Here is an 18,407-nt window from a genome sequence, read left to right on the forward strand (position 1 = left end):
AGAGATTGAGGCTTTCAGCACCCTTTTCCCTCCGCAGAGGTAGGGAACATGTTAGGATGGTCCGCCCTTGGAGGCTGATGGACCCAATAGGTTTCCAGATGGCTCTGGTGGATTTTCTGACAGATACTACTGGTGCTCCTATTGAAGCCCTGGCCAACCTCTGGAACATCCAAATGGTTCATGCCATTGACAGGATCGCCCCTGAGCTCCTCTCCCACTTGGTGGAGCCTGCTAGGCTCCCTGTTACACTCCAGGGCTTAGGGCAAGGAAACAAGCTTGGAGACTGCTCAAACACGAGTGGTGGGAAACTTCAGTTGAATGCAATCAAACGCTGGTGAGGTGTAATAATCGAGGTTATCTAGTGACAGTGAAGGCAGCAAAGAAGGCATACTTTGCTGCCTCCATTGCATCCTCATCGTGCCTTCTGGCAGAGTTTTTCAAGGTAGTGCAGGGCCTGTTACAGTCTGGCCCAAAGGAGGTTGCAGAACTGACAGTAGCTTGCTGTGACTTGCTTGCAAAGCATTTTGAGGATAAAATCGCTCGCAATCACTGGGATCACAACCTCATTGTTACAACAGTTGAATCTCAAGGGGTGTCCAGAGCACTTTCTAGTCCCGTTGTGTTGGATGAATCAGAGAATGGCAGAATTGTAACGTTGGAAAGGATCCTAAGGGTTATCTAGTCCAACCCCCTGCAATGAAGGAATCTCAGCTGAGTTTCAGTTTGTAAGGCTTGAGATGTAGACAAGCAGCTTGGGTCAGTCAGGGCGACCACTTGTTCTCTGGACCCTTGCACCTCTTGGCTGATAAAAACTACCAAGGAACCAACAGCTGGGTAGACCAGGGAGGTGATTAAAGCCTCCTACCAAGTGGGGGACGCGGGTGGCGCTGTGGTCTAAACCACAGAGCCTAGGGCTTGCTGATCAGGAGGTCGGCAGTTCGAATCCCCACAATGGGGTGAGCTCCCGTTGCTCGGTCCCTGTTCCTGCCAACCTAGCAGTTCAAAAGCACGAAGTGCAAGTAGATAAATAGGTACCGCTCCGGCGAGAAGGTAAACGGCATTTCCGTGCACTGCTCTGGTTCACCAGAAGCGGCTTAGTCATGCTGGCCACATGACCTGGAAGCTGTCTGCGGACAAACGCCGGCTCCTTTGGCCTATAGAGTGAGATGAGCGTGCAATCCCAGAGTCGTCCGTGACTGGACCTAATGGTCAGGGGTCCCTTTACCTTTAGCAAGTGGGGGTAGACCCTGCCTGCTTGAAAGAGGCAGTGGTAAAACCACTCCTCAAGAAGCATTATGTATTTTGTGCTCTCATTTTTATGTTGTGAACTGCCCTGTGATCTTTGGATGAAAGGTGGCATATGATGATGATGATGATGATGATGATAATAATAATAATAATGTTTTCATATACCGTCTTTTTCAAGTGCAATAATACCTTATCTCCTATCGTGTTCCTCTTATCAGTCAGAGCACGCTGCTTCAAAAACAACTGCCGCTACAAATTAGTAGGCATGAGATAATGAAATGAACTGGAGCAAGAACAGTGCAATAAGATCTTGCTCCTGAGGAAGGCAGCACTTGAAATCCCGTAGGATGTACTGTAATGAAGGCTTTGTTTCTGTGCATGATTTCGGAGCTTTACCTCCCCTATCCTCCTGGTGGGTGTGCATACATAGTAGACCAGGTACTGAAGGAGTCAGTGCTTCTGGAGAACGTAAGGGGATAGCTCCAGAAGGTGTGGCATTCGGCAACTTGCCATACAACCCTGCCGCAAGGGGCTACTTTGGAGGAGAGGCTGAGCTGTCTTATGGGTGAGGGCCAGAGGGGCTCTGTGGAATAAATGTGGCGGCTCCCCGTTCAACGCTGGCTCGAGGGACAGAGCATTGCCACTCACCATCCAGCCCCTTTCTCCTCCCTTGCAGCTGGCATTCAGAAGCTCCTGAGTGCCTATGCCCACACCCCTTGGCATGGGTTGAGGCTGTGCCTGCCCCTTGGGAGCCCATGGGAAATGCCCAGCCTGCTGTGTGTGGAAGACAGCTCATTAAAAACGCAATTAGTGGAGAAATTAATGTGGTGGGGGCATGCCTTTGGGACAGGCCTCTCAAGAAAAGTGGGGGGGGCAGAGAGTAGGGGGGAGGCTTGTTATCTTCAGAAGTAGAGACTGGGCTGCAGAAAAGAAACAAGCACAAGCAAGCTCCTTTCAAGTTGTATTTTTAATTACCGTAGAGTTGCTGACCCACAGACCTTCCTTTAGTATAATTAGTGCTTCTCTTCCACCTCCACACCTTCCAGCCTCTCGCGCTGCCTCCCACTCACCCCTGTTCCCGCTCCTGCCCCACACCTGCCTCTGTATCTCTTGCAGTCTGAAGCAACATTTAATTAGGCATATTCCTGAATTAAGTGCTTTAACCAGTTTGGTTGCTTGAAAGCAACTGGGCTGCCGTTGCCCAGGAAATTGGGTGAAGGTGAACGGCCGTTATGTAGCACATTAATTGCTTTGCTCGCCCAGGAAAGGAGGTTTGTTAAGTCCAAAAGGTAAGCATTCTCCCAGGGGAGCAGCAGAGGGGAAAGCATAACAGCCAACTAAAGAGAACTCACAGTGAGATACAGAAATCAGATTTGAGAATGTTGCCATTTTTAATGAACCGTGGGGGCCTCACTTGTGCTTTTTTTCTGATGGTACTCACCGGATCACAGTACCAGCACCTCCCCACCACCACAGAGATGCTCAGCCACATGGGGAGCCGCAAAGGCATGAGCAAAGCCCCAGTGGAGCCTGACTGCTGTCGTCACACCCCCAGGGCTGGCTGGGGTGCACGAGTCCCACTCCCAGAAGAGCGTGAGAGTGAGTGGCACATGATGTGTGTCCTACTTCCCCCACTGTGCCCTGTGCCCTGCTGCTGGCTGTGTGCGCCCTAGTTGCCTAGCGTGTGATGGACGGGGCGGGAGCCGTCAGTGAGTACTGGCACCTTTTTTTTCTAGAAAAAAAGGCAGTGAGCCTCACTCTGAGAAACCCAAGAACTGCAAGTCAGGTTCTAGGGCACTGCAGGTTCTATGTGCACTAGACCCATTCAAATGGAAAACGTCTGTGCATGCCTCCAGATCCAGCAGCTTCACAGAGGGAGAATTTATGCAGGGAGGCAGGCACAAGGAGCAGTAGCAGAGAAGAGGCAGGGAATGGGTTAAAAATGGCCACAATTTTTAATTGGTAATAGTCATGGGGAGCTGGCACAGCATGGGGCAAGAATCCGCCCACTGATGGAAGACATCACTCATGATCTGTTAGGTAAAGGTAAAGGGACCCCTGACCATTAGGTCCAGTCGTGGCCGACTCTGGGGTTGCAGCACTCATCTCGCTTTATTGGCCGAGGGAGCCGGCGTACAGCTTCCAGGTCATGTGGCCAGCATGACTAAGCCACTTCTGGCGAACCAGAGCAGTGCACGGAAACGCCATTTACCTTCCTGCCAGAGCGGTACCTATTTATCTACTTGCACTTTGATGTGCTTTTGAACTGCTAGGTTGGCAGGAGCAGGGACCAAGTGATGGGAGCTCACTCCGTCGCGGGGATTCAAACCGCCAACCTTCTGATCAGCAAGTCCTAGGCTCTGTGGCTTAACCCACAGTGCCACCCCCATCCCTTTTTAGCCTGTCCCTAAGAGATCGCTTTCTGAAGCCTTTGTTCACATAAGCAAGCAGGCACACCCTGGCAGAAATGGTTTGGTTTCTTTTGAGTCACAGTAGTGCACAGAGTGGCCCTATAAGTGCTGGTTCTGGAGGGGGGGGGGAGAGGGAAAAAAGAGTTAGATAAAATCACTATAAATTGTTGTGGTTTTTCAGACGTTTAATTTGAAATTGAGCTGGGTTTGAATTTGTTGGTGTCTCTGGTAACTTCTCTCTCTTCCATCATGGATGTTGGCAAATTGGATTTTAAAAAGGCAAAATAATATTAGAATTGGAGCTGTCAAAAATGCACAAGGGAAACTGTTTTAATGCTCAGGAACCTAGCAAAGTTTTTGCAGATTTTTATGTTACGGATGTATGCTCTTTATTATTTTATTAATACTCTTGCTGAATGTTGTAGCCATTGGATAGAACAATAAATTTATATATAATAATTGGGTTAAACCCAGCTCTGCTATGAGGAAGGCAAAAACCACACAATCCCAGGCCAATTTGGGCCCTGTGTAAAATTCCTCCTCAGCCCCATTAACAAGAAACCAGCATCCAAGGAGAGCTGGTGGGTGGACAAGTCACGGGGGCAGGAGCACCGGTGAAGCAGCAGACTGGGCTCCTGTTTATAGCTCGTCCACAGATCAAAGGAGATTAAGTCTTCACTCTGGTCTGGAAGTCCACCCTGGGAGCCAGCCTAGGCTGCTGATTGGCTCTCAGAGCTGGCCTAGCTCCTGCTCTGCAGTGATGCCGCCAACCTGGAAATCAAGCAATGCTCTGCCGCCTTGCCTTGCCAGGAGCGCAATCTGGCCTGCCACAGAGATGTCAGCAAGCTTGGACTTCATATAGTTGCTGGATACAGTTGAATATGAATTAGGTGGGCCCCAAGAGTGGCTTTTGACTGAAGACCAATTTATACATTTAGCACAATCACAGTGTGTGGGGGGGAGGGGGGTTTCTGAGCAGAGGTGATGTGCTTATGTCCAAGCTTATATCTGAAAGGCCCTGCTCCCATATATGAACCTGCCTGGGAAGAGGGCCTTTTCGTGGCTGCTCCCAGACTCTGGAACTCGCTCCCTGGAGAAGCTAGACTGGCTCCCTCCTTGTTGCCCTTCCTCAGGCAGGTGAAGACCTGCTTGTTCCAATGGGCTTTTGGGAGCTGATTGCTTTTAATGAAAGGGCTGGTGCTGTGCTGTTTTTGTTGCCATTATTGGTATGGTTTTAATAGATTTTATGCATGTCTGTGGTTTAAGTTCTATCAATGTTTAATAGTTGCTTAATGCTTCCCCCCTTATGTTTTTAGCTGTTCATATTATGTATGTAAGCCACATTAAATCCTTGTGTCAGAGCTGCTTCCAGATCCTAGCTCACAGAGGATCACGCTAGCCAGCGATCATTAAATAAAAGTCTTTATTGAGTTACAGTTTCCATTCTCAAGCTGCTGCGTGCAACTCTACGTCTCATGGTTAGATCGGCGAAGCTCCATCTGAGTCTCCGCCCCTTGTACACCAACTTAATATCCTAGCCTTGCTCCACCTTTTCCGCCTGACTGTTCTTCTCTGGGTCCCTCTGCCCCCCGGGGTCTCTTCCTTCCGGGATTCCTCTGACGCTGACGCTGACCCCCCTGACTCTTCTCCCTCCTTTCGGCGGGCTTTAGGACCTGGCTCCCTTTCCGGGCTGCCTACTGCGCCACTTTCCTGTGCATTTGAACTTGGCACGCGCGCCCAACCTTCCACCTTCCGTCTGACCGTTTCTTCGCTCCCCGATGGAGGTGTGGCCACTCCTGACTCGTGCCCTCCCCCCTGTTGTGAGCTGCCAGCGCTTGATCCCTGGCGCCCTTCCTCTTCCCTGCTCTCTGGCGGTGACGCTGGTCCTGATTTCCAACTGCTCCCCTCTGAGTCCCCTCTGGCTCTATCTTCCTGGGGTGTCCCCCTAGGCTCCCCCCTTGCCCTGGCCACTGGTGCTCCTTTCTGTGAATCTTCTGATTCACTGGAAAGACTCGGAGATCTCGGGTCGTCGTCATCACTCATCTTTTCTTCTGCCTCCTCTCCCTCGCTCTCTGTTTCCTCCCTTGCCCTTGCCTCTGCTCCTGAACCCCTGACATCCATCCCCCCCTCGAAGCCCCCTCTTCCCCCCTCCCCTCCTTCCGGTGCGGGATCTGGGTGCTGCCGTGTCAGGGGGACGAATGTCGGATACAGTTCGCTTCCCGTGGCGGGCCGCCATCCGAAGTCTTCCGGTTCTTCCTCCCTGCTCTCGTTGACGACGGTCACCTCCGCTTCCATCTCTGTGCCGCCGTGCTCGAAACCCGGGTCGTCCCCGAAAACGTCCATGTCCGTCTCTCCCTCGTTGCCTTCTGGAGACGTTGCTCGTCCTGGACCCTCCAGCCACCTTCTGCGGAACTGCTCCTCTGGTCGATCATCCCACCAATACGAGGGTTCTGAAGCAGATCCCGAGGGTGACCCCTCCGGGGAACGGGCGTCTCGTGTCGGTTCCTCGTCCGAGTCGAACCCCCGGAACGTGCTGGCTGAAAGCGTGGGCGTGAAAAGCCAGTCGTCGAAAAAGTCTGCTGGCATTGGCCTATGTGGGAAGAGGGCATGAAACTCTTCTTTGAGCAGAGGTTCGTCTAAAGCGTAGCCCGGCACCCAGCTGTTGGCACTGGCCGGGGTGCCCTCCTTGGCGAGAAGGTATTCTACCCCCTCTTCCCCCCATCTGGAGTCCAAAATCTCCGTGACTTCGTTGATGCGCTCCTCCTGTGCCACTCCCCCTTGCCCGGTTCTCTCTCGGAGCGGACCCGGTGCCGTTCCTGGTTCCTGAAACCTGTGAGGTGCCTTGTAGGGAGTGAGCACCGATCTGTGGAACACCGGATGCATTCTGGAACCCTCCGGAAGAGCCAGCCTGAAAGCCACCGGGTTGACCTGTTCGTCGACTTGGTAGGGCCCCAGTTGTTTATGCCCTAGTTTCTTCTTCGCCAACGACCTGGCCGGCACTGCGTGGGCTGCTAACCAGACCCAGTCTCCCACATGGATCTCTTCGCCAACCCTTCTGTGTTTGTCCGCTTGTACCTTGTATGCGTGTTTAGCCAGCTCCAGGTGCCGCCGCAGCTGATCGTGGACCTCCTGCAACTCCGACGCGAACGCATCTGCTGTCTGCGGCTCCCCCTCCCCCATTCTTTCCAGTCCCAGGAAGGTTCTAGGGTGCCTCCCGTTGTTGGCGAAGAACGGCGTGACCCCCGTGGACACGTGCTTCGTGTTGTTGTAGGCGAACTCGGCGAGAGGCAGGTAATCCACCCACGTCGCAGGCTGTTGATTCGCATAACATCTCAGGTACTGCTGCATGATGGCATTGACCCGCTCCGCTTGCCCGTTGGTCTGCGGGTGTCTAGCCGACGCCAGGTTGATCTTGACGTTCAGGAAGCCCATCAGCCTCTGCCAGAAGTTTGAGATGAATTGTCGCCCTCGGTCGGACAGAATAGACCGCGGCAGACCGTGAACCTTGAACACGTGGTCTATGAACAGTTTGGCGGTTTGTTCCGCCGTGGCCACCTTCGCGCACGGAATGAAATGTGCCATCTTGGAGAACAAATCCACCACCACCAGCACAGCCGTCTTGCCCCTCGAGCTGGGCAGATCCGTGACAAAGTCCAGGGCCACTCTCTCCCATGGCTCGAACGGAGTTTGCAGCGGTTCCAGCAGTCCGGCCGGCGGTCTGTGCACTGGTTTGGACCTCTGGCAGGTGTCACACCTCGCCACGTAGTCCGCGACTTCCCCTCTCATTCCGGGCCACCAGAAGTCTCTGGCTACTAATTCCACCGTCTTCTCCTTGCCAAAGTGCCCGGCAGTGGGCGCGTCGTGCAGCTGCTGCAGTACCTTGGCGCGAAGTTCGTCTCCCGGCACGTAGATGGCCCCTTTACGGATGAGCAAACCATCTCGCAGCTGGAACTCGTCGGTCGCTGCCGTGCCCCTGTGCACCTCTGCCATCTTTGCTTGCGCGAAGGAGTCATCCTGCAACGCTCGTCGCACCGCATCCAGGTCAACTGTCGCCGCCGCGCACGCCCACACTGTCGGTGCGAAGATGTGCATGGCGGCCGCTGGCGTTGCCTCCTCCAGATACTGTGGCTTACGGGAGAGAGCATCCGCCATGATGTTGGTGTCCCCCGGGACATACTCTATTCGGAAGTCGAAATTCGCAAAGAACTCAGCCCAACGTATCTGCCTCTGGTTCAGGAACTGTGCCGTGCGCCAGTGCTCTAGATTCTTGTGGTCCGTGCAGACCTGCACCGTGTGCTTGGCGCCGATCAGGAAGTGCCTCCACGCTTTGAACGCTGCATGAATGGCCAGCAACTCCCTGTCCCAGATGGTGTAGTTCTGTTCGGACTTGCTGAGCTTCCTTGAGTAAAACGCTCCCGGCCTCCAAACCCCCTGCGGGTCTTTCTGCAGCAGGACTGCTCCCACGGCTCTGTCCGAAGCGTCTGTCTCCACCCTCATCGGCCTGCTGGGGTTGACATGAAGCAGCTGCTCTTCCGACGCGAAGAGACGCTTGAGTGCCTGAAAGGACTGCTCCGCCTGCTCTGTCCAGATGAACTTCTTTTTCTTGGAGCTGAGCGTGTCCGTGATGGCCGCTGTCTGCATCGCAAAGCCTTTGATAAACTTGCGATAGAAGTTCGCGAAGCCGACAAACCGTTGGACCTCCTTCCGGTTGCGTGGGCTTTTCCAATCCAACACTGCTCGGACCTTGGCGCTGTCCATGGCGAGCCCTTTATCAGACAACTTGTAGCCCAGGAAATCCACCTCGGTCACGTCGAATTGGCACTTCTCCAGCTTGGCGTAAAGCCTATGTTGCTGTAGCCTGCTCAGCACTTCCTTGACGTGTCTGTCATGCTCCTGCTGCGATTCCGAAAAGATCAGGATGTCATCCAAGAAACAGACGCACGTCTTGTAGAGGAGCCCCGCCAACACGTGATGCATGAAAGCTTGAAAAACGTGGGAGCCATTTTGCAATCCAAAAGGCATAACTCTATATTCGTAGGTGCCCAGGGGCGTGAACATGGCTGTCTTCCACTCATCTCCCTCCCGCATGCGAATGAGGTTGTATGCCCCTCGCAGGTCCAACTTGGTGAACACTCTGCCCTTCCGTACCTTTGCGAGGAGGTCGTCGATTCGGGGCATGGGGAAGTCCGATGGCTTGGTCACACTGTTCAAGATGCGAAAGTCCACTACAAGTCTTTTTTGGGGCGTGTCCCGCTTCTTAACAAAGAATACCGGACTGCCCCCCGCTGCCTTGGACTCTCGGATGAAACCGCGCTCCAAATTATGATCTATGAACTCTTTGAGTTCCTGCAGTTCGTCCTCAGACATGGAATACAGCTTCCCTTTGGGCAGCGCCGCCCCCGGCAGCAGGTCAATTTTGCAGTCATATGGTCTGTGGGGGGGTAGCCTGTCTGCCTCCTTCTCGCAGAAAACCTCCAAAAATTCTGCGTACTTGTGGGGAACCGCTTGCAGCGTGCCTAGCTGCAGCTGTGACTCCTCTTCCCCTCCTTCCTGCCTGGGCACGATGCAGTGTTCAGCGCAAAAGGAAGAGCCGAAGGTCAGCTGCCTCTGGTACCAAGCCAGCGTTGGGCTGTGCTTGTCCAGCCAACTCATGCCCAATACAATGGGCGTGTCCGATAGTTGAGTGACATTGAAGCTGATGATTTCCCTGTGATTCCCAAGTCGCATCACCATTGGTGGCGTCTGCTTCACCACTTGCCCCCCTAGCAGCTCCCTGCCATCCACCGTGACAACCTGCAGGGGCAGCGTGGCAGGCAGCAACTGTATAGCGTGCCGGTCGACAAAGTCCTGCCCTATAAAGTCCGCATTGCTTCCGGAGTCAATGGTGATTGGCACGTCCATGGTGATTCCATTGGGCAGCTGGAGCGACGCGGTGAGCCTCACTACCGGTTTGGGCGGGAGGGGGTCCATGGGCTGTAAAATCTCTGGGGACTGCTTCACTGACACGTCTGGCTGGGCCCCAGTGCCTCTTCCTCCAACCAGACTCCGTCGTTTCCCTGCTGTGGTTGTCCTTGCTGCGTTGCTGCAGTTACCATTGCTGAGGCTGCAGTGTGCTTGTGGAGCCTCTGGGGACACTCTTTCGCCATATGCTGTGGATCATCGCAGATGTAACACTTCCTGTTCCCTCTAGGAGGCTTCGCTTTCACTGCTGCCGGTGCTAGGGCTCTGGCTGCTGACTGAGCCCTTGCACCTCCAACCTCCATAGGTTCCGCTCCTCCTCCTGGCGGAGGCGTGGATTGCGCACGCGCTGCTTCTCTGGGAAGGAAGGAGGAGCCCCTGGCTGGTTCGCGCCCTCCACGCCCTTCGTCCCTGCTCCACGGACGTCCTTCCAGCCGCACCCCCACCGCCAGCGCCCTCTGAACGATCTCCTGCGTGGTCCGGGGTCTCTCCCCCCTCGCAATTTCATCTTTAACCGAGCCGTGCAATCCCTCCCAAAACAGGTCTCTTACAGGAGCCGAATCTCTGTCCCATTCCAGGGCACTGACCAAAGCGAAAAAGCGGGCATGGTACTGCCTTACGCTGGCCCTCCCTTGCTTCAGTCCATGTATCTGCTGCCGAGCAAGATCCACGTCAATGCTTGATAAAAAGCACCCATCCATCGCTTTAATAAAGGCATCCGCATTTTGGAGCGCCGGATCCTTATCTCTCCACAAATTGCGCAGCCATGCTTTAGCATCTCCATGCAAATGGGACATGATGAATCCCACCTTCTCTTGCTCATCTCTAAAGTCTTTGTTCAGCAGTTGCAGTGCACACATTACATCTGCTCTAAAGTTGGGGTACTGTTGCAAATTCCCATCGAAGTGAGAGACCAGACCGCCTGTTCGTCTCCCCAACCCAATCCCCTCCGGTTTGGGTGTCAGTTGCCCTTGCTTCGTAAGCACTTCCAACCTGACCTGGAGATCCCTGTAGGCGGCAGCTGCGTCCTTCTCTCTCTTCCTGGATGCAAGAGCCTCGGCATTCAGTCGTGTCACTGCTTCTCTGAGTTCCACTATCTGCTGTTCGGCCGTCATGTTGTCTGCCGTTCGTGAGCTCGCTAGTAGGCACCCGCTTTCTCTCCTCTCCGCGAGGACGTAGATGCCCACAATCTAGAGATGGAGCTTACTGTCAGAGCTGCTTCCAGATCCTAGCTCACAGAGGATCACGCTAGCCAGCGATCATTAAATAAAAGTCTTTATTGAGTTACAGTTTCCATTCTCAAGCTGCTGCGTGCAACTCTACGTCTCATGGTTAGATCGGCGAAGCTCCATCTGAGTCTCCGCCCCTTGTACACCAACTTAATATCCTAGCCTTGCTCCACCTTTTCCGCCTGACTGTTCTTCTCTGGGTCCCTCTGCCCCCCGGGGTCTCTTCCTTCCGGGATTCCTCTGACGCTGACGCTGACCCCCCTGACTCTTCTCCCTCCTTTCGGCGGGCTTTAGGACCTGGCTCCCTTTCCGGGCTGCCTACTGCGCCACTTTCCTGTGCATTTGAACTTGGCACGCGCGCCCAACCTTCCACCTTCCGTCTGACCGTTTCTTCGCTCCCCGATGGAGGTGTGGCCACTCCTGACTCGTGCCCTCCCCCCTGTTGTGAGCTGCCAGCGCTTGATCCCTGGCGCCCTTCCTCTTCCCTGCTCTCTGGCGGTGACGCTGGTCCTGATTTCCAACTGCTCCCCTCTGAGTCCCCTCTGGCTCTATCTTCCTGGGGTGTCCCCCTAGGCTCCCCCCTTGCCCTGGCCACTGGTGCTCCTTTCTGTGAATCTTCTGATTCACTGGAAAGACTCGGAGATCTCGGGTCGTCGTCATCACTCATCTTTTCTTCTGCCTCCTCTCCCTCGCTCTCTGTTTCCTCCCTTGCCCTTGCCTCTGCTCCTGAACCCCTGACACCTTGTCAGGGAAAAAGGCTGGGTATAAATAAACAAAACAAAAAAAGGCAAAAAACAAAACAGAGACATCCCCTTGTCAACAAAGGTCCATATAGTTAAAGCTATGGTTTTCCCAGTAGTGATGTATGGAAGTGAGAGCTGGACCATAAAGAAGGCTGATCGCCGAAGAATTGATGCTTTTGAATTATGGTGCTGGAGGAGACTCTTGAGAGTCCCATGGACTGCAAGAAGATCAAACCTATCCATTCTGAAGGAAATCAGCCCTGAGCGCTCACTGGAAGGACAGATCATGAAGCTGAGGCTCCAATACTTTGGCCACCTCATGAGAAGAGAAGACTCCCTGGAAAAGACCCTGATGTTGGGAAAGATGGAGGCCACAAGGAGAAGGGGACGACAGAGGACGAGATGGTTGGACAGTGTTCTCGAAGCTACCAGCATGAGTTTGACCAAACTGTGGGAGGCAGTGGAGGACAGAGGTGCCTGGCGTGCTCTGGTCCATGGGGTCACGAAGAGTCGAACACGACTAAACGACTAAACAACAACAGGATGATATTGATGCGTTCTAAATACTTCATCATTGAGGGGCAGCAAGGAGGGCGTCATCCCTGTCCATCAAAAAGCAGCTGCCTTCTCAGCAAGCTAGAATCAAGTCTTCTTGGCATGCTTATTTCCTAATGGAAGTGGTGTGGGGCAATTTAAACTTGTAAACCTCCACCCGGGACAGTTCTAGGGGGGAAACTTTACTTCTTGTTTCTGCTGAATGTGCAAACCAAATCACATAATGGGGCCAAATCTGAAATTCAGGAGAGTTGGGTGGGTGCTTTTGTGCTTGTCTGCTGATTTTCTGTGCCTCCCCCAGTGACAAAGCCAAGCTTACCTGTCGTTTTGGTCACAGGGATGGTGAACTTCAGTGAGGTGTCTGGATACCCTCTGCTGCAACACTGGAAAGTGCGCTCCGTCATGTACCACGCCCAGCTCAACCAGCTGACCATCTCCCAAGGTAAGTGCTGCTTAGCCCAGTGAGTGGGGTGGATTGTGGTCTGCCACACTGCCTGAGACCCAGGAGGTGGAACTTGGGAGTTTCTTGTCACAACAGTTAATTAAATTATGGAATTGACTACCAGAATATGCGGTGGGAGCAAGAAGTTTGGATCACTTTTGAAAAATGGATGCACTCATGGAGGAGAGGTTCTTTAAGTCACTTCAGGGCTCCTTTCGGTGTGGGAAGAGATGAATAAATTTAATAAAGTAGCAAGCTAAAGGAACTATTCAGTATTGGTGCTGTGTACCCTCCATGTACAGAAGTGGGGCACCTCTGAGTGTCAGGCACCAGAGAGAGACGATGGAAAGGGGCTGTCGAAGGTTCCCATACCTTCTCTGAGCTACTAAGAACAGCAGTTGCTGTCTTAGCAAACTCATCAGCAAATCTCTTTGGAGGTTTGCCTTTTGTGGCCCTTTCAGATCTGCGTACTAGACGCAAGTCTTCTGCACTCATCTCCTCCTTCTTAGGAGAAAAATGGCCAATGGTGAACAGTGGTTCTTCCAGTTCAGTGTCAGACGCATCAGATGGTCTGACTGAGGCCTTTGCACTCTTGTAGTCTGCTGTGTCATTACTGTCACTGACAACAGCAGCAGCGCCGCCCACTGAGCTGGAATCCGAACTCTGATCATCATCCTCATCTTCCTCTTCTACCTCTTCATCATCTGCTTTTTTCACATCATCTTCATCCTCCTCTGAGTGACTCTGGAAAATTCCCACATCCCCCCCCCCCCTTAGGATTGTACTCAACACTCTTTGTGAACCTAATGGACTTAGAGTCAGTCATCAATACCCTGTATGCACCTTTTTCGTACCCCATGAACAAACCATGTGCCCCACGCTTCCCAAGCTTGCTGCTCTGTGGGGTGTGGACCCACATGTCAGAACCAAAGATTCTCATGTGCTTGACGTAAGGTTTCTTACTAAACAGTTTTCACACCTTGCTTGTGAGCTTCCAAAGTATCTCGTCCATTTTGGAGCAGAGAGTCCCTTGGTTTTCAAGGAGAGGTTTCTCCTGCATGCTTTGTATTTCTCTCCCCCCCACCTTCAACCTGCCCCTGAATTGCAGCTTGTTGTGCTTTGCAGCTTTTGGCAATGCCCTCCATTCTCTAGATGGAGCCACATCCCGAGGAGATTTTGTGGCCCTGCTGGACCAGTTTGGCAACCACTTTATACAAGAAGCTGTCTATGGCTTTGAAGAGTCCTGCTCTATCTGGTATCCCAACAAGCAAGTCCAAAAACAGCTCTGGCTGGAATATGAAGATATCAGCAAAGGTAGGGGCCGTGATGGTCATTATCTTTTTAAAAACATACACCACGTAACTGCGGAGAAAGGCTGGTAATCAGTGGTCTGCTAATGTGATAGAATTGGGTTGACACTACTCCATTGTCAGAAAAATTCTGCACTTGGAATAATTTATGCCTATTGCATCATTTGCAAAAGGTTGCTTAATCTGCACAATAAATTTTGATTGCAGTGTTTGTGTTTTAGTGGCTCTCAGGGGTTGTAAAGAATATGAGAGGAAGGGAAACAGTTGAAGGGCAGAAAGTAATTGGGCTGTGGTGCTGTGCAGGGTGGAGGAAAAGGCGAGGGAATGAACAATATCTGAACATTTCAATAGGCCCTGTCCTGTAAATGGACTACTTTCCTTACATATATTTCCCTTACCATTTTGTGTTCTAGAAACTTAGGGTTTGTTTGTTTTTTTAAAAAAGTAGAAATTCCCAATGATGCTATAAGAGACCACATTCCAGACTGCAACTTGATTTGCAGAATATGGTCAGGCACGCCATGGCAGAAAGGGAATTAGAGAGCAGTAGGACTGTCAGGGAGCAGTGATGTTGATGCTACTTCCTTCTGAAAGAAGAATGGCTCAGTGATGAATGGGATGGTGCCGTCCACAAAGGGTGCCTTGGTGACCTTGTGTTAAAAGCTTTGTGTCTCAATGTTTCAGCGGTAAAATGGCAGCCATGTCACTGGGCTGTCTTTCACAGAGCTTATGCATTAAAAGATTTAGGTGCTTTGTTGTAAGTGACCAGCGAAATACTTTCAGACAGGTGGTGAGGCTGTTTTTCTATAAACAAAATGAAAACAAACAGTAAGCCTACAACCTGCTTAAAGGCTAAATTTTGGGGATAGCACCCAAAGCCAAAATTGCATGTATAGTGGCACCTCGGGTTAAGAACTTAATTTGTTCTGGAGGTCCGTTCTTAACCTGAAACTGCTCTTAACCTGAAGCAGCACTTTAGCCAATGGGGCCTCCTGCTGCCACCATGCTGCCGGAGCACGATTTCTGTTCTCATCCTGAAGCAAAGTTCTTAACCCAAGGTACTATTTCTGGGTTAGCAGAGTCTGTAACCTGAAGCGTATGTAACCCAAGGTACCACTGTAGTCAAAACACATTGGGTGCAATGGAGGGAGGGATTGCCAAAGTTTTTTCTTCCTGCCCCCTTACCACTCATTTTATTTATTTATTTTTCAATTGCCAGGCACGTGAAGCTGAACACACCCAAGTTAAATGTGCATAAGTTGTGAGTGTGCTGTTTTGTGGATTTTGTAGCCAGAGCTCTTTGGGACACTTTTAGTGCTGCGTAGCTAATTTTGCATAATGCCAAATGACAGTTTGGCTGAAATCCTGCACTCACTCACTTTGGTGCAACACATAGGATTGCAGTGCTCAGGGGGTATGTAAATTGGGTATCTGGAGGGGGGCACTGCAAAAAAAGTGTTTTCCTTTTTTGTGCTTTGGGGTAGAAGGTATTTTTTGTTTCCTAGTTAAGCTTACGGGGAGTTGGAGGCATCTGTGTTAGCTTGTTTTGATCTCCCCTCACTCACCCAAGGCCAGCCAGGAGGCTGTTGATTGGAATAGTTGCCTCTGCTAGAAAGTTTGAGTCTTGAAGCCATTTGATGGGTTAATAAGCTCACTATGCCATTTACTATAAAGCAAGTTCTTGTTCTGTACTGTATGTTTTCTCCCTGTGGAGCCAATGGCATTGTGGGTATGTATAGAGACAGGCTTAGTGAGTGTAGTTGTGGTTGTTGTGATCTGGCATTAACAAAAGTACATTTGGTTTCTTTTTTGCTAACTGATTTTGCCTCCTTTTGGAATTGTGTGTGTTTCTTTTGTTCAGGTAAATGCCTAGGTACTAAATTCAGTACTTGGCTGCTTAGTCCCCTGCTACTGAGCTGTTGAACTTTTAGCCCAAGGCTCACATAACAACTTGGAACAGCCTTTATCAAGCTTAGGTCCCCAGATAAATGTTGGACTACAACTCCCATCACCCCTAGCCAGCGGGACCAGTGGTCAAGGATGATGGGAGTTGTAGTCCAACAACATCTGCAGACTCAAAGTTGAGAAAGGCTACCTTGGAATCTTAGGGATGTCTGATGACCTGGGCTAGAAGGGGTGGTCACGGCCACCCTACTTGTAGGGTAGGCAGCTGCTGAATATTTGGCAACTGCTGAGTCATCAGTTATGTGTTGCAGTTTGGGGGCATCGCCTTCACAGACACACACACACACACCCCTCTTAGGGGCCCATATGCAGCTTGCAGGCCACAGGCTAACCATTCCTGATTTAAGCTAAGAATAGCTGAACAAATGTAAACCAGCTGGCTTCAGCTTTCTTAAGCAGACTCTCCAGTCGCAGTCAGTTGCTGGGAACAACATTTGTCGTTCCTGGCCAGACCTTGCTGCTTCTTGCTTCTCGTGACCTTGGACTCCCAGCTTTATTGACCCACAGACCAACTGTCTACATGAAGGGAGATACTCCTGACCTTAAGACTGGACTGAACCTTGCATACAGGCTCTGCCTCCAGGCAAGTGCTCCCTGAGACTTGGCTGGCCTCTCCCACCACTGAGCTATGTCATGACTGAGTAGCATGGCACTACGGCATTCATACTGCTGGGCATTCCTCCTAAGGAAGTTGCGGGAAGTTGTTGGCATCCATCTGTCTCAAGAGACAATGGAGTACGCCTCTAGGGGTGAAGTCAAACCACTGTGTAAGCAGCACCAAAGATTACCTGAGCTGCCCAGACGACAAGAGCCCCCTCTCGGCCTTGTTGATGTCGTGCAAAGGAAAGCAGAGCAAGACGTTTGGCATGAGCTTGGTTGCAGGAGTTGTCAGAAGGATGAGTACAAGATGCCATCCAACCAACTTGGGGACTCCACTCTGGATTTGTGTAGGGTGTACTTCCCAGCCCTTCCTCCTCCCAAATGTATCCCGCAAGGCAGAAGAGGTTTAGAATAAGAGGTTTCCTTCTCCTGGTAGGCTACCTTCCCAGGTTGACAATGTTAGTATTTCACGCCTCTGATGCTGCAGATAAATCACATGCCTGTCTGGGAAGAGTGAAGGAACGGAAGACAGTCTTATCTCTTCTGCTGTATTAGCTATTGTACTGTACTTCTGCTTTTACTTCTCTCTGTTCTTCTCTTGGAGCTGGAGAGAGGAGACGCCATGATTTCTTTGTCTGTACAAAGTGTGTAAATATATGCGTAGATTAGCTCTTCGATGTCTCACGCTTCTTGCTGTGTTATGCTAGAAGATTAGTGTGCATATATCATTTGATATATGTTGCTGAAGCGCACTGGAGAAGAAGGGAAATGCCTTTTCCAGCGCATACCAGAGGATGCTCGGAGTTCAGGGGCTGCAGGGCACCCCAGGGTGTTTTCTAACAGACAAGCCCCATAAAAGGGTGCTACAGTGCTCTTGTTCAATGGGCCTTGCCAGAGGCATAGCTTGGGGAGGCGCACTGGGTGCTACACTGCGAGGGTGGCACTTACTGTGGGGCCTGCAGTCTGCCCGAGCCACGCATCTCTCCTGGGAATGACGTGGTGGCTCGGGTGCCTGCAGGTTTCGCGCTGCCCAAAACGGCAGTGTGGGGCTTGCATCTGCCCCCCGCCTCCCCCAAACTGCTCTACAGCTTGGAGGACTCCCTACAGGCTCTGCACTGCTTGAAAAAGCAACACAGGCCTGCAGGGTGCCGGAGTGGAACATAGCTTGGGCACTGGGATTCTGGCGCATCCTGCCCTGTCCCGCCCAATGGGTGCCCGCCCCCTTGCGCGGCACATGCACCACCCCAGGCATCCAAGCCGGCTAGCTACACCATTGGGCCTTGCAGAGGAGAATGGGCCCAAGAGATTGGACCCTTTTTTCCTAAACACACACACAAAACCCCTAGGAATGACTCTTGTGGCAGCTTCTGCCGTTTCCACCATTCTGGTGGTTAAAATCTTGTTAAGCCTCAGGAAATACTTTGGCTTATTTTCCTTCTACGTACTTTTCTTTTTCTTTCTTTTTTTCTTCTTAATAATCCGATTTCTAAAGACTTGGTAAATCCAATTGATTGCTGGCTTACCTGCAGAGGGGGGAAAAGGAGAGTGATCCTGCATTGCACTGAGGTGGATTTGATGAGTTATCCCCAGTGACACTTATTTCTGTGATTTTTGGATGTCACAGGGACACCTTGGAACAGGGACAAATCAGTGTAAAGCATTACACACAACTGCAAGGGAACCAGGTAGTGCTGTTTGCCAAGAAGGATTTAAGGGCTGTAGCAACTAACAAATTGAACATGATTCAACAGTACGGTACTGCGGCAAAGTGCCATTCTAAATTTATTAACAGAAGAGGGATCTTCTCGCTTAGACTCTGGAAATCTAGAACTGCTGGGCTTAGCAGTCCTAAAGTTTTCTTTGATCCACTGTCTTCACTTCCGGGCACCAGTAGTGGAATTAGAAGTGGGGTGACTGGGGAACCCTTCCAGGGCCAGCACAGTTGC

At 51.6% G+C, this 18,407-nt stretch overlaps 1 protein-coding gene across 2 annotated transcripts in view; it reads left to right on the plus strand.

The window, feature by feature from the left end:
• ASTN1 (astrotactin 1) overlaps positions 1-18,407 on the plus strand; it is a 215,213-nt gene that overhangs the window by 172,402 nt on the left and 24,404 nt on the right. For both annotated transcript variants that reach the window (XM_081012041.1, XM_081012042.1), the window contains exons 15-16: positions 12,482-12,586; positions 13,712-13,900. In XM_081012041.1, coding sequence (XP_080868167.1) covers positions 12,482-12,586; positions 13,712-13,900 — 294 coding nt within the window. The remainder of the gene's footprint in view (positions 1-12,481; positions 12,587-13,711; positions 13,901-18,407) is intronic.

The sequence above is a fragment of the Podarcis pityusensis genome, assembly GCF_964106645.2.
Source record: "Podarcis pityusensis genome assembly, chromosome: 6".
Lineage (NCBI taxonomy): Eukaryota > Metazoa > Chordata > Lepidosauria > Squamata > Lacertidae > Podarcis > Podarcis pityusensis.